Source organism: Emydura macquarii, unplaced genomic scaffold, assembly GCF_026122565.2.
Source record: "Emydura macquarii macquarii isolate MOO-44397 ecotype Brisbane River unplaced genomic scaffold, CSIRO-AGI_Emac_v2 contig_3451, whole genome shotgun sequence".
In the NCBI taxonomy this organism is placed as follows: Eukaryota; Metazoa; Chordata; order Testudines; family Chelidae; genus Emydura; species Emydura macquarii.
The window spans coordinates 7,005,922-7,021,187 of record NW_027133588.1 but is presented as its reverse complement, the minus strand read 5'-3'; the positions used below and the strand labels follow the sequence as shown (position 1 = coordinate 7,021,187).

Sequence of the window (15,266 nt, the reverse complement as noted above, 5' to 3'; positions counted from 1 at the left end):
GGGGGAAAAAGCCTCCCAAATTGTGCTGTGTGATTCAGGAAACCCCAGTTCGTATTCAGAGACTATTCTTACAGGATTCTTTTCTCTGGATGTTTAAAAAAAAAAAAAAAAAAAAAATCTGTCCTCTTTCTTTCATTAATGGAATTGACTGGAACAGCAAACGATGGCAGCACATTGATGTTGCCATTAAGCTGTTGTTGAAATAAAATAATTGATGGGGACCTCTCCAGCACCCCAGAGTCTGATATTTCAAAGTGGTTTGGGAGATGATGGAAAACTAGATGACATCCTGCCCTCACAACACACAATCCAAGATTTATTGCTTCCCCATTTTAGCATAAAGCAATTTAATTATCTTGAATAAAAGTGCAAAAGTCAAAGTGTTAGATATTCCTTTCTTTGGAATCAGCTGTAAGAGAGAGAGCCAAGTGGAAAATTCTGTTTCAAGGCAGTGGAGTTTCCACTGCTCTATTTTCTCCTGTGAGAAGGGCTGTATGGCCCATGGAACAGGGAAGGGAATTGGTGCTCCAAATAAATCCAGATCTGGTGGGAATTCCCATCATTACTAAGTAGAAATGACATGCTTGGTAATTATGGGAACATAGCCCTGAAATGAAACCCATCATATAGCACGATACGGCTTTGCTGTTCTATTGCATTGTTTTAGAATATAAGCTCTTTGGGACTGGGACCATGTCTACTATGTTTCGTAAAGTGCTGGGCAGATTGTTGGTGATGAAACAGCAGCATAATTCACTGACAAATTCCAGTAGCAAAGGGGCTAAGCACTGCCATTATAATAAAGATAGTCTAGGGTCAAAGGCTCATTGGCTCAGCAAAGGAATACAATATATCCATGGCCTGTGTAAGAGTGCAGACCGTGCAGTGTGCACTCTCACTACCATCATTCAGACTTGCATTCGCTGAGGTTTCAAACAGCCACACCTCTATTTGCATGATCTGGGCTCTTTGATAGCATTTGCTCGACCTAGAAAGCTCCAGTTTTGCTAGCGTATTAGAACGTCAAGCAGGAGTGAAAATTGCCGTTAAATCCTTTCATACGGAGTGTTGTGTTGTATGTGGATGGTGCTGGATGAAATAAAAAAGTAGCATGTGGCATGCTGACACGTAACGTGATTTGACAGCTGGTTTATGTACCTGTCGGGATGTGATGCCAATACCTTTCTATTTGCAATGGATTTGGTAAAAGAACAAGGAAGTTAGGAGAGAATGAATACAATACCAGCCATTGGGTGCCTATCAGATTCCTTGGTTTCCATAAAAATCTCAGCAATGATCTTATACCGATTACTTAGCTGCGTACTTAGAGAGATCTGTCTCAACACTTCAGGAGGAGAAAAAAAAAAAAGGTTCCTGTAGGTAACAGATTACCTTGTCACCATTACCAGCAGCAGCCATGTAATAAGGCCTTCTGAGCTGGCGAGGATGTTGGGCATGTAATGCTCTCAATCCACAACTCTCATTGAGATGAATGATAATTGTGCTAAAGATAGTCCCATGGCCCTTACTCAGAAGGATATTAAAGAATCTCAAAACAATAAGAGTGAAACACTTCGCAATAGATTGTTTGGCACATTCAAGATATTTTCTCTTCCTCCTCCTTCGCCTCTCACTACCATTCTCAAAGCCACTCCCTTCTTTTCTTTCAGCATTGTCATTCTGCTGGTTGTTCTACTTCAGTAGGTTTTACTGGTGCAACAAATTGAGCTGCCACTGCCAGATGTACACACCCTCCTTACCTAAGTGGTGGACATATGGCAGGGAGTGATTTTTCTGAATAATTAATACAAGAGCACCTTTGGTTCAATCCTTTAGCACTACTGCCTTCAGCTGCCTCTCTTCCCCTTTTAGTAGGGCTAGTGCTATTCAAAGACTTATTTTGTTGTCCAAATATTTATTGCATTGCTTCAGCCCTTTCTTCTCTCCAGAAACACCACCCATATCATTCCCCCTTCATGCTCCGGGATTCATAAAATTACTTAGCCCAGAGATTAAATCCTTGTACATATTCACCCTGCACATTTTATGATCCAATTCCATTTTCCAAAGGGAAACCCCCATAGCATAACAAATGAACATCCCACCTCCCCAAGTGGCGCTCCCTTCACTGCTTTACAGTACCATGCCTCGCCCTGATGCACTTACTTTTTGTAGTGACAGGTTCAAAAGAGGAAGGAAGACAAAGCAAAGCAAACTCTTAGGGAGGGTGAGTTTTAGAATCCAGAAATTGACAAGCATTGACTGTAAAAGTTAGTTTTGAGATATAGTGGGTGAGGTAATATCTCTTATCGGACCATCTTCTGTTGTTGAGAGAGACAAACGTTCGAGCCGCACAGAGCTCTTCTTCAGGTCTTGGAAATATATTCCGAGTGTCACAGCTACATACAAGGAGGAACAGATTATTTAGCATAAGGAGTTAGCACATATTCTAAGGGACCATTGACGGTAGAGTGGCCCATTAACACCTCTGCAGTCATAGGACAAAAAAGAGGGGGGTTAGTGGATTACAGTTTATTGTAATAAACCATAAATCCAGTGTCACTGTTCAGTCCATGATTTCTAGTGTCTAGCAGAGTTCTGAATTTAGGCTCGTCTTTGTGCAGGTTTCCTTTGAGGATAAAGACGGTTAGGTCAGATATACAGTGACCACTTTGTGAAAAGTGTTCACCACAGGGGATAGGTGTTTTTGTCTTGTTTTCCTGTGCGTACACATCCACCTTATCAAATAAGTTTTGAGCTAGCAGGCATGATGCTTCATGGTACAAGTGCACAAGAAAAAAAAAAACCTGTAGTACAGCAGCACCAGCCTTTCAGATTTAGTTCTAGCAGCTATGGTGAGAATTTGAAACCAATTAATCCCTATAAAGACTCTGGATCATATTTTATTAGTCTTTTATTTATTGGAAAGAGTCAAGTTTCACAACCACCAACCTATCACACATTAATGTTTGTATTACTTCTAGTCAAGATCAATGGAGAGACTGTAAAGTAAACTTGGCTAGAGAGAAGAGACAATTACTGCTCTTGAATTCCCTGTGTGTGAAACAGTGTTTGAATCGTATGATTCATATTAATCAAGTCAGGGGAAGATATTTAGAAAATGTTTGGTTTGGAGATTTTATTTATTGGTGATGGCACAGCTGTTGGGTTATTGTGATTGCTACATAGGATTTGCTGTACCAGATCAGCGGGATAGTATGTTTGGTGTTCTGCTCCTGGAAAAGATTTATGTCTGTTTTGGAGGAAGGGGAAAACTCTCAGTGATGCACCTGACTAATGCACCTGGGAGTGGCGGGAAGTTTCTTTCCTGACCCTGTCGTAATTGGCTGATGCTCTGAAGTTTGTTTTAGAACTCCTTTGCAGGATCAGGCTCTTAGACTGTACAATCATTTTATTTACACGCCAGTAGTTGACCAGAGACTAAGGATCAGGGTCTTATGCAAGGTTTGTTTTAAAGAACTCTGTGTGCTGGACAACATTATACATTTAACAAAAATACTCAGCTTTAATTGTACTTGTTGTCCAAAATATCTAGGGGAAAAGCACTGGTTTATATTAAGGACTAATGGCCTGAAGAATCTCTTTGATATACAATTCAAGTATGTATTTACTAAGTACAAAAATGCAGCTGGAAGTTATGAACGTGCTTCGGTAAGATATGGAAGCCAAACTGACCATTTCCTAACAGCCCTCAGAAAGTGAGGTTCTGTTTAATCTTGCCACTTTTACCCCACCTCCCTTCCCCAATGGTTTTGTACGTGCAGCTGTGCTCAGAAGTTTAGTTTTCTCAGGAGCTCTTGTCTCTTGCTATTTTTGTCCCCTGCAGCCTTTATGCTTCAGCACTGTTAGCGCTTTGTGCAGGAACAGCTGAAAGGGGCATATGGTTAATGTAAGCCTTCTCTGTACCACTCATCATCCTGCCACCTGCCCTCTGATAGGAGTCTAGACACAAATCACGGCAGGTAATAATGTCCTATTCAGTAAACACACAATTTGACACAGACTTTACTCACACTATGCAGAATCACCATGTGTGGGAGTGAGAGAAACACTAATAAAGCAAGTTCATGTTGTTGGAAGGGGAGAAAGTGTCTCTCTAGCAGGTAAGGCAGTGACTCAGAGTCACATCTGTTAGATCTAATTTTCAGCGATACCACTGACTTATGTGACTTTCTCAAGGCCCAATTTTAGAGATGCTAAAGAAAAAGGAAGGGGAGGGGATGTGACTCCTCTGAAAAGTTGACCCATAATAACCATGCTGAAGAATGGAAACTGTCCTGGTACTTTAACATTTCACCTATTGTTCAGCAAGAGTGTTTTATTTACAGGAGCTTGGTGTTTTTTAATGGAATTCACTTTTCAGGGCAAGATGGAATTCAGAGGCTCTAAGCTTGTAGAGAACTTCAGAGGAATGCTTTGTGAAGGGTTATTGATCTTTGTAAAGTGCACAAATCCTGTGGCTAAAAAAAAAATCTCTGTAAATGTGCAAAGATGCTAATGTCAAAGCAAGGGCAGGGCATACAGTATTAGACTAACATCCCCTGCTACATGTACATTAATGGCATTGTGCAGCTCAAATCCTGCACAACTGTTTTGCACATACAGTTTGTGCCCACGCAATTTACACTTGCATTTTTGCACCTGCAGAAGTAAACTGTGGTTGCAAATCTAAGTACCTGCAACTGTGTGATTTTTACCTGCAATCGAATAATTAGAGGCACAAATACTCAGCTTTGCACCTACAATGGTGCAGTGTAGGCAAAATTCCACAAGAGTACAGTTAATGGCAGTTAGTGTCTGAATAGACTAAATTTAAAGCAAGTCCCTGTTTCAGAGGGGCCAGAGAAAACCACTGCTACATGTAAGATTCTCATTCAACTGCTAGTTTATTCAGTTGGAAGATCATTGGAAGCAGATGATTAGCAGATTTGTTAGTCTTCTCTGAAAGTTGAAAATTGTGGTCTTGTATGATTTCTAATTAACTTCATTCTTTTGAAAGCAGAACTGTTGTAAACTGCTGCATCACTATTTCTCAGAATGGCTCAGGAAGACCAAATGTGCATAGAAATACAAGTAGCTTTGCGTCACACTAGACACTTTGCTTCTCCTAGTGAAACATTGAAAAGAAATCATGTAAGACTCTTTAAGGTCTACTGCAAAGATGGAGGGCAGGCCCTCAGTCACTTTCTCAGCATGTGCCTAATAAAGCAGCAAATAATATCCTGTGATTTCTATAGACCAGGTTTTAGGAAGGCCGCTGAAGGGAGTTTGCAGACCGAATCCTATGCAACAGTGCTTTGTTAACCCTACCCCTGCTGGTTGGTTTTTTTGGAATCCTTCATTGTTAAAAAGACCAGAAGGAAGTAAAGGTGGAAATAATTTTTCAAACTTCTTATAGTAATGTCACATTTCGATGAAAAACAGCCAATTGAATCAGCCTTTCAGATGAGCAGTGGGATCAGAAGCTAAGCATTTGTTGAAATCACAAATGAAATTGTGCTTTTTAGACATAGGACATCTAGAACTAGAATAGCCAATTTAATAACCCTCAAATGTCAAGCTTCCAGCTTTACTCAGGAAAAGCTGCCAAGAAATTTTAATAAAGAGCCCTAATAAGTTACCACAATAAAGAAATGCTAGGAAAACAAATACTCGGCATGGGATACAGTCTGTGAAAATAGAACATGCTGCTGTCACTGTTTGAAATGACATTATTGGCCATCCAAATGGATCTTTATTTTATTTTATCCAAAATGATAGGGGGAAGAAGAGAAAACTGAAATTTCGAGAAAGAAATCTCATCTACAACCCTTAAATTGTCCGGGCAGTTTTGTCTTGGGATAGTTTTTCAGTTGCCCTCCCTTACCTTCCAGCCACATACTGTTTCCTAGTGTGAAATGACTTGGAATTAGGTTACTGAATTTGGAGATGGAACATGAAATGTGATGTGTTTAAGTGCAAAGGGATGCACTTAGGCAGAAATAATACTTAGGCTAAGCAGAGCTCAAATGCTTGTTAATATGGTGGAAGGAAAAGGATTTGGGTGTGTTGATAAATCCAACTTTCAGATTCTTAGGTTAGTATACAGGGAAGCAGGGTTATAAATTGCTGACATATTAAAAGTAGTATATTATTTAAATCCAAGGAAATTAATCCACCATTTTATTGGGCCCTGGGTAGCCATACAGTAGATTCTCAGGGTTATGAACATCAGAGTTATAAACTGACCAGTCAGCCACACACCTCATTTGGAACCTGAAGTACGCAATCAGGCAGAGCAGAGAAAAAAAAACCCACCCCAAAACCAAATCCACTACAGACCTATGTTAAAAGTAAACTACTGAAAAAAAAAAGCTATTTAAAAAAAAAAAAAAAAAGATTTGGCAAGGTAAGGACATTGTTTCTGTGCTTGTTTCATTTAAATTAAGATGATTAAAAGCAGCATTTTTGTTCTGCATAGTAAAGTTTCAAAGCTACATTAAGTCAATGTTCAGTTGTAAACTTCTGAAAGAACACCCATAACGTTTTGTTCAGAGTGACAAACAACCTCCGTTCCCGAGGTGTTCGGAACTCTGAGGTTCTGCTGTATTTTGAATAACGTGACCAATTTTGGCCTCCTCACTCAAAGAATGATGCAGTTAAGTTGGAGAGTGTACAGTGTAGGCAACAAAGATGATCAGTATAATGGAAAGTGTAACTCTGAAAGGAATGCTTAATGAAGCCGGGATTATTTAGCCTTAAAATAACAAAGAGTGGCTTGATTAAAGTATAGTATTCTAAAGTAGCTAAGGGCTATTGGTGACGGGGGCCTCTCGCCTCTTGTGAGCACCTCCTGTCGGTTAGGTGCAAATCTGCACACACTCTCTCTCTGCTCCTGGCATGCCGTCGGTTGTTAAAAACCTCGTCAGGCAGGTCTTCAGTGGCCCAGGCCTCTGGCCGAGTCTCACACAGTCTCATCACATGAAGAAACCCCTTCTGTGGTAACAAAAGTCCAACAGGACTTATCACTGTGCCCTTTTTGGTATCTTAGCCCTCTCTTTGGGCTCATTTCTCAGCCCCTTCTGGGCTAGCTTTAAGTCTGTGTCTGCCCTCATGCAGCGTAATGCCCCCCAGGACTTTCTCCTTGGAGACTCTAAGTCCTGCCCTTCACTTGGGCCTCTAAACAAGCTTAGGCTTAGGCCACCCTGCCAGTGGCCGGTGGAGAGGGAAGGAGACCTGGGCCCGTCCACTATGCCAGGTCCTGACCCAGGGACCTTATAAATAGCAGCCACCTGTTTTCTGTAATAATTCCCTGGGCCACTTTCCACAGAACCCCTTCCTCTTCACCCTTACCTCAGGGCTGAAGTTCCTCCTCACTGAATGCCAATGTCACCAGAATCCATCTTCTAGTTCTCCCTTGTGCTCTAGCAAGGAGCACCTTTCTTACTCCTCTAGTTCCAGCCAGGCCCTGCAGCTCCTTTTATCTCAGCCTGCTGAGCTCTGGTTGGTTGCTTCCATGCAGCCTCTCTAGGCAAGCTTGGAGGACCCATCTTCACTACTCCTTTTCTGGGGTGGGGTTTGATAGGACTGTGTGGCCTCCAGCAGAGGATCTCAGGGGGCCTGGTATACCCCATCACACTATTATAGAGATAAGATTCAGGATCTATGTGAGTTCAGTGGACAGACTTGTATTAGAAGGGCTTGATTTCAATGAAGGGAGAATATGTGTAGAAAAGTGAGGCGGCATTTCACTAAGAGGCTGGTGGATAGGTGGAATGGGCTTCCACTGAGGTCAAGTCCTGTTTTACATTTTAAAGCAACATTGGGCTGTACCAAATAGAGGAGTCATTACTTATTTTTGTTCTTGGTGGGAGCTGACTGCAGTTGTAGGGATAGAGTAGGAATTTTTCACTCATTATGTTTCCTTGCCTTTTTTTTTTTGTGTGGCTATCATCATCATAGTATCTGAGTGAGTTCATCATTCACTATCTGAGTGGCAGTGGTTGGTTGTGGTTGCTCGTATAGTTTCTGCTCCCAGATTGAATAAGTTCACAAACACGTTCAGCACTCATCTTTGCACAGAGTAAAAGATGAAGTTTTGCTACTTTGAAAATCTCTTTTGGAGAAACATTCGTGCCTGTCTAAGTTGATGGCATGAACATCCATGCATAACAAACACAGAATGGTTGTAAGCACAGCCAGTTCACAGTTATTTAAAAGGTCAAGAAAATAATTGCAGGTTTTTCGTGGTTGTTGCAGTTCTTACTCAGTTCAGTTCAAGTTGTCCTTGCATAGGTAAAGTGAAAGATCAAAGTAACCTTACAAACTTCTAGGTAGGATCTTCTACCGTACAGCTTGGGTTTTGACAAAATTATTGTGGAAACCAAAGAAAGTGAAAATGCTAGGGGAAAAAATAAACCATGGAACTTAGAAATTCATGGCTTTATACTTATAGGAATACGGAAATTTGGGAGTTGACTTTTTTTCTTTATATTTGCTGCAAAGCAAGCACCATTATATAGCATCAAAGCTACACTTTAAAACCTCTTTTGCTTTGAGGAGGTTACAGATTTCATTTCTCAACCAGCTTGAAGGGCCTTTATGCAAACTGGCACGAAGTGGCAATGGAAATATTCCTAAGTACATGCCAGTGTTCTGAGGACTAGTTTTTAAAAATACTCTTCATTTGTTCACTCAGGGACCACAGTGCAAACCCAAGAAATTAGACTGCATTGATCTAATGGTTTTTTTTTTTCATTAGAACAACATTTCCTCTTTTGCGAGGAGGGATACTTTGGCTGCTTCTCTACTGATCTCTGATCCTCTGCCCCCTCTCCTCGGCACCCACTCAGCCAGTTGCAATCCTTCCCCTTCCCCTGCCCACAAAAAACCCCCAACCAAACAAAAAAAACCCAAACCCGCAAACGCCTAAATTATGTATTTTTAAAATGTAGAAATTCAAGGATGGTGCTAGTTGGCATGTTCAGATTTCTAGCTCTGTTTTGGTGATAACATGCAATTCCCTTCTGTGAACTAAATGACCAGATTACAGTTTCCTTTGGAACCAAAATTTCTGGCTTTGTGGTCACCAAGCCTCCAGCTCAGCTGTCTCTGGGAATCCAGGATAAATTGAACTCTTTTGGAGAGTACATACTTGCTCGGTGTGTTCTGAGCAGCAAACGTGACCGGTAGAAGCTGCCACAAGCTAAATCAAGATATTAAGTTATAAGCATGTGAACCTCCATGTAATTAAATTTAGATTTATTAATGCTCTAAGCCTTGACAGCTGTTCCATTTTGGATGGGGCAGTTCTGATTGCCAAATCTTTGACCATGTGTCCTATACAACTGAAAATGTCCCAAATGTCAGAGTCTGTCCTGGCATCCCAGTTAATTGTGGGTTTTTTCTTTTTTAAGCATACCCACCACTCTCTTTTTTAGCCCCTGTGCAGATTCTGGCACCTGAAGAAGCAACTGTTCCGTTGAGCTGGTGAAACTTAAAGCAGATTCTCTGAGCACACATGCAGCTTAAAGACCGTCCTCCACCATGCCTATCAGGTGGCATATTGCCATATGAGACATCCCTCCACTGCATATAGCTAACATAGCATCAGGCTGCAAGCAGCTCACTTGGGCGATTGACCTTTCTCAACTCCTCAGTTTGTGGCAAGGGGAACAAAACAAGAGTTTCTTTCTGAGCAGCAGGGTTAAGGCAGAAAGAGCCCGGCTGTTAGATACTGGGAGAGAGGGATGTGGCGTGAATATCCAAGCCGTCAGAAAGTCAATCAGAGGATGCGTTTTCACACCACCTTCTTTCTTCATTAGTCATCTCTTTTTGAAGGACTTTTTTTTTTTTTTTAAACTATTTTGGTAAAAAAATTAAACAGATGAAAGTTACTAAGAGAAAAATTGTTTCCTCTTGGCCCTCTCAGCAGAGGGTAAATGTGTCAGTTGCACACTCAAAACTGTAACTCTGAGTGTCCAAACAGTGGCTTTTATCCAAACCTTAAACATCTGCCCTTAAACAAGGGCTAGTACCTTCGGATCTGCCTGAGCAGTGCTCCATAAAGGACTTGAGAAGTGGAGGGCAGAGGTGGTTTTGTATCCCCTTGAACCTGTGGTCAGCTGGGCCCTGGCACAACTTAGAACATCCCCCAAGTTGCACTGACTGCAATGACCTCCTAAGGGGCTATTCCAGCAAGTTAGGATCATTGGAGCACAGCACCAACCTGTTCATACCCCCTGCACTAAGGACTACAAGGGATGGTGGCACACAAGGGGAATCCTCAGCTGGACATAGACCAGGTATAAAGCCGGCTCTGCACTAGAGAGTGGCACAAATCAGACTTAGAGGCCAAGATCTAGCCCACTATTTCTGTAGTGCTCATCTCCTATGATGTGTAGCATGCATAAATACAGATGAAACAGACAGATTTATCAAATGAAATCAGCAGACAAGGGTGGTTTTAGCCACAATTTACATGAACAGCCTCTGTTAAAACTGACCCTACTGGCTTCTAAATCCTTTCCAGGAGCAGAGACAAGGATCTCACAGTGTTTCTATGGCACGGTAACACCCAACACCGCAACTCACACACACAGACCGAGTGTTTCAGATTTCCTGAACACAACAGGGCAAACCAGGGTTTAGTATGGTTTTTCCCTTTGATTTGGGTGGAGTTCAGGAAGAAGCCAGAATGTTCCTGCTGGTGTAATTTTGAACGAAGATCAGCTGAATGTAGCTCTCCAATGTGTTATTTTCCCATCTGTCCTATAATTGAATGCTGTAACTACAGACAGAAACTGGATGATGTTATGGGCTCTGCCAGAGGAACAAGAGAGGTTGCAGTTCAGATTTATTAGGATTTCTGGGATCTAACTTATTGAAATTGTTATTGAATTGCAATATTCATTACCTGCTAACATGGCCACACCCCTATTTCTTTTCTGAGGAGCCTACATATGAGTTTGGGTTTATTTTTATTTATCTAAACCCTTGCAGTTCATCTTGTGGGATTGACTTCTTTTTTGTGGGGCAAAGTCTGCAACCAATGCCCATAACATTCCCTGTCAACGAAAGGATTCTCAGGTAGTCCTGGGATGGTGTGAAGAATATGTACACATTCTTCACATATGTTACACTAGCTTCCAATCACTGTGCAATATTTCTACACCAACCTAGAGGGTCAAATCCTGCAGTTTGTTACTCAGGCAAAACCTTCATTAGCTTCAGCATTGCCTGAGCTAGAACTGCAGCATTTGCTTCACTGACCACAAGGAGAGCTACATTAATACTGAAAGCTGTGTGGAGAGAACACCGTGTCCATGGGGCAATGCTTATGCAAGAAAACTGTGCTGTGGTTGCATGTTCCCTAATATAATTAAGCAATCAGTTCGTATTATCTCTAGTTCTGTTGATGCTTTACTGCCAGTAAAAGGCCACTTATATAACCTACCTGCGCAGAAAACCACTTCCCTTTTGTTGGCTAGAGGAGATTGATGGCAGCCTGAAAATTTCCATATGTGGTTTTGGATGAAGTACTGCAGTTAGGGATCACCTTAATTAATACCCAGAGGCAGCTTTGTGCCTGCCCTCAGGCTGATGTGTATAAGTAATGAGGTTGATATCTTTACATCCAGGGCTCCTTCACTGTACATTTTTGTTTAAGGAGGCCTTGCCTCCCAGTTGGGAAACATTTTAGAGATCTAACCACCACTAGAAGCAACCGGGCCTGCCAGTCATGGTTGGGACGGGCGACTCCACCTGGACAAGAAACTTTGGGGCATGTCTAGGGAGGACTAAAACGAGGGTGAGGAAGGTTGAACTGGAAGGAGGGGAGAAGGAAAGGAAGAGTACAGGGGTTGGTGGAGGAAGATCCCAGCCTTCCATTCCCTTGGGATTATTCAAGTGTCACCTATTTCTTTGTTCTAATGTCCATCATCCTCACCATAATTGTCCCTCTATTAGCTCAAGCTGGCCATGTGGACAGATGTCGCATTCTGGTCCATAATGACTAACCCTCTATGAGTGCACAATGGGGCAAGGAGAGGGTGTGTGTAGTTCCCTCCCTATCTCACTTTTTGTTCTGGGTGCAGGGACCAGGACTATTCCACTTCTGAGCTCCAGGACTGGGGTCTCTTCCACCCTGAGGGGCGGGACCATTGGTCGACCTCCACACTGTTCTGATCGACAGAGCTGGCTGGGTGGAGCTGGGAAAGAAGGGTGCAAGGAGCGAATGCAGCATCCTTTCCAAATGTGAAGCAGCTGCTTCGCTAGTACTTCAGGGCTACTAAAGGCATTGTGCATGCCGCATGGTACTAAACACTGGAGATAGAAAATAGCAGCTGATTGTGTGCTAGTTGATCAGTAGGTGAGATACCATTTTGTTTTTCCTTGATGGTCAGGCTAACAAAAGGAGTGAAGTATTCCAAATTAACATTTCCCTTCACTAGCTGTAAACATCCATTGAATAGAGAGAGTCTTCCCTGCCAACAACATTTGCTGATCCTGGTTGCTATGAAAACACTAAGAAAATTACCCTGGGCACTAAAGAGATCAAAAGCAGCAAAAGGTGCAGCAAGAGCAATACTGAAACAGAAAACACACCCTTCCCCTTACACACACATGAAAGGCAGAGCTAATGCAAATGTTCAAGTGTATCTATCATAGTAAAACATGTGCAGTGTGCTCAGAAGGAAAGCAAAAAGCAAAATCAAACAGGAAGCCACTTAGATTTTATTAGTATTTATTATATCACAAGGTCATGCCAGAATTAAACAGAAAATGAGCATGTCCCTTGCTCCCCAATGAGGCAGTGGCTGGGAACACATGCTCTGGGAGCATAGTGGTGGGGAGAGGGAGGGAAGGAATAATATGTACTACTTCTGCTTGATCCAGAAAGTGGGGTTTCAGGCCTCTACATCTAGCCCTCATCAACTAGCATGGGTCAGTCTGACACAGGATCCCTGGAGTGGTGGAATTAAGAGAAAAATGAGAGGTTCCTAGAAGATTCCTTCCCCACTCCCATAATGGAACACAGAGCGATGTTCTGATATCATAATATCACATGTGGATTTGCTGAAATTGGGTCAGGTAGCAGAGCTGGCTGCCATTGTGACATATGGAGAGGCGGATTAGAAAGAGGCTTTGTGTTTGGTGGGTTGAACATCTTCTAAGATTCGTTAGCCATCCTAGCTACATGAATGTGCTGGCTGGGTGTTTTTTTTAACGTAACCACTTACGTTAGGGGCGGAGTCAGAGGCGCTGAGCTCCCACGGTTCTAGTCTTTACTGAGAGTGGCAGGTGCGCCACACCTCTGAAGATCAGACCATTCATTAGAGTCACCGGTGTGATATATAGAGCTCCCAGTAACTTGGAATACAACAGCAGCCTCCTCTCTACAAAGAGTAGCACTTGTATCAGATTCTCTCTAGGAGGGGTCACATCCACTCCTCCCTGACCTCCCACATTTTTCCTCTTTCTTACAGAAAATGCGAGAAACATTGTGCTTGCGCTGCTGGCACTTGTAATTACAAAGACCTTCTCATTCTTTTCGCAGGAGAGAGGCCTTTCGAATGCAGCTGGCAAGAGTGCAACAAGAAGTTTGCACGCTCCGACGAGCTGGCCCGGCACTACCGTACTCACACTGGGGAGAAGAAGTTCAGCTGCCCTCTCTGCGAGAAGCGCTTCATGCGCAGCGACCACCTGACGAAGCACGCCCGGCGCCATGCCAATTTCCACCCCAGCATGCTCAAGAGGCAGAGCGGCAGCAGCTCCAGAACGGGGTCTGTCAGTGACTATAGCCGTTCGGACGCATCAAGCCCCACCATCAGCCCAGCTAGCTCCCCATAAAGCTACCTGCACTGGATGTCAGCACTTTGCCTCTGACACTTATTGTGGAGTTTAATTTGTGTTGCACACGGTTTTAGAACTGTCGCTTCTTTTGTTTTGTTTTTTAAAATCAATAAGTAGCTGCCTCTCACTGCAATTTCCAAACAAATACTCTTCACCTAGCCAAACAGGCGGCTGGTCTAACCTCACGGACAAGATGGATCTTAACGTCCCACTTAGTGACTCCTGCTGCCTCAATATTTCATACGTTTTACAGCCATAAACAGATGCTCTTGATTGTTGTTTATATATAAAAAACCAGAAAACCTTAAAAAAACCCATCAATAATTCACCTCAGGTGTCCGAGCAGTTTTCAGAGACTGGATTGCACAACACAAGCATACGTACAGTTACCATTGAGTTGTGTTGAGCTTTATCCCCCCTTCTCCTTTCTCAGGGATGGCTATTTATATTACACAGTAAGTACAATGAAGACACATCTTTGCCACAACCTTACTTGGTAAATATGTTTGCACTCAGAAGCATTTTGTTAGGTTTTTTCACATACTCGGGGGAAAAAAATACAAACTCGTACTGGAAGTTAGTGCCAGGCTATTTTATTGTTTAATTTCAGTTATATGTTACTTTTGGGGGGGTCCTCTTCTCTTTCAGACAGCTGCCCTTTGCTTTCGATAGCAAGCAATTCTTTCATTTCTCACCGAAGATGCTCCAAAAACCAGCTTCCTGTTGCAAAAATCTTCCGTCTGAGTGGGATAAACTTTTCTTTCTAAAGCTAGATTAACTTTCAAGAAAGATTTCTAAATGAGATGCCTTAATCAAATAATCTAAATACAAGGAAATACATTTACACTGGGTAACAGCTTTTCCTGCAAGGTAGTATGGAATTTTAGAGGCATTTTGTCTTCTATCTTCCTGAGTTATAAGCTCTCTGCACTGCCTATGGAATATGGGATCAACAAAATATTAAACCACATTGACTTGAACAACTTCCTTTAAAAAACAAACAAAAAAAAAAAAAAACTGAGAAAACATTGTAGCTGAACCAATGCCCATCAAAAAGTTTTATCAAGGTACATACCTACTGTACAGCTGGATGCTAAGACAAAGAAATTGCTTAAGACAAAATTTCTGTACACTGTTGCATCATAACTGTGGTCACCTATAAAAGGAAACAAAAAAAACTTTATAAAAATGTCTTCTGACAGCAATTTAAAAAGTGTTAGAAAACTGGTGTTTTAGCTCAAAAAATTGTTCAGGCTGCTCTTTCATCCATAGAACAGAATAAAGCAACGCCCCCTCCACTTGCGAGACGTTGTATATTAAAAAGGTGATTCTTGATTTTTTTTTATTAATTTTTAATATTAGGCTGCTTTATCAGGTATATATTTGTGCTTTACAAATTGTATATAACAAAA

The 15,266-nt window shown here is 42.0% G+C and overlaps 1 protein-coding gene across 1 annotated transcript in view; it reads left to right on the top strand.

The window, feature by feature from the left end:
* Window positions 1-14,300, top strand: part of KLF13 (KLF transcription factor 13) — a 35,616-nt gene extending 21,316 nt beyond the window's left edge. Inside the window, exon 2 of the mRNA XM_067534611.1 lies at window positions 13,559-14,300. Within this exon, the coding sequence (XP_067390712.1) occupies window positions 13,559-13,851 (293 nt within the window). The 3' untranslated portion in view covers window positions 13,852-14,300. The remainder of the gene's footprint in view (window positions 1-13,558) is intronic.
* The last annotated feature ends 966 nt before the right edge of the window (window positions 14,301-15,266 follow it).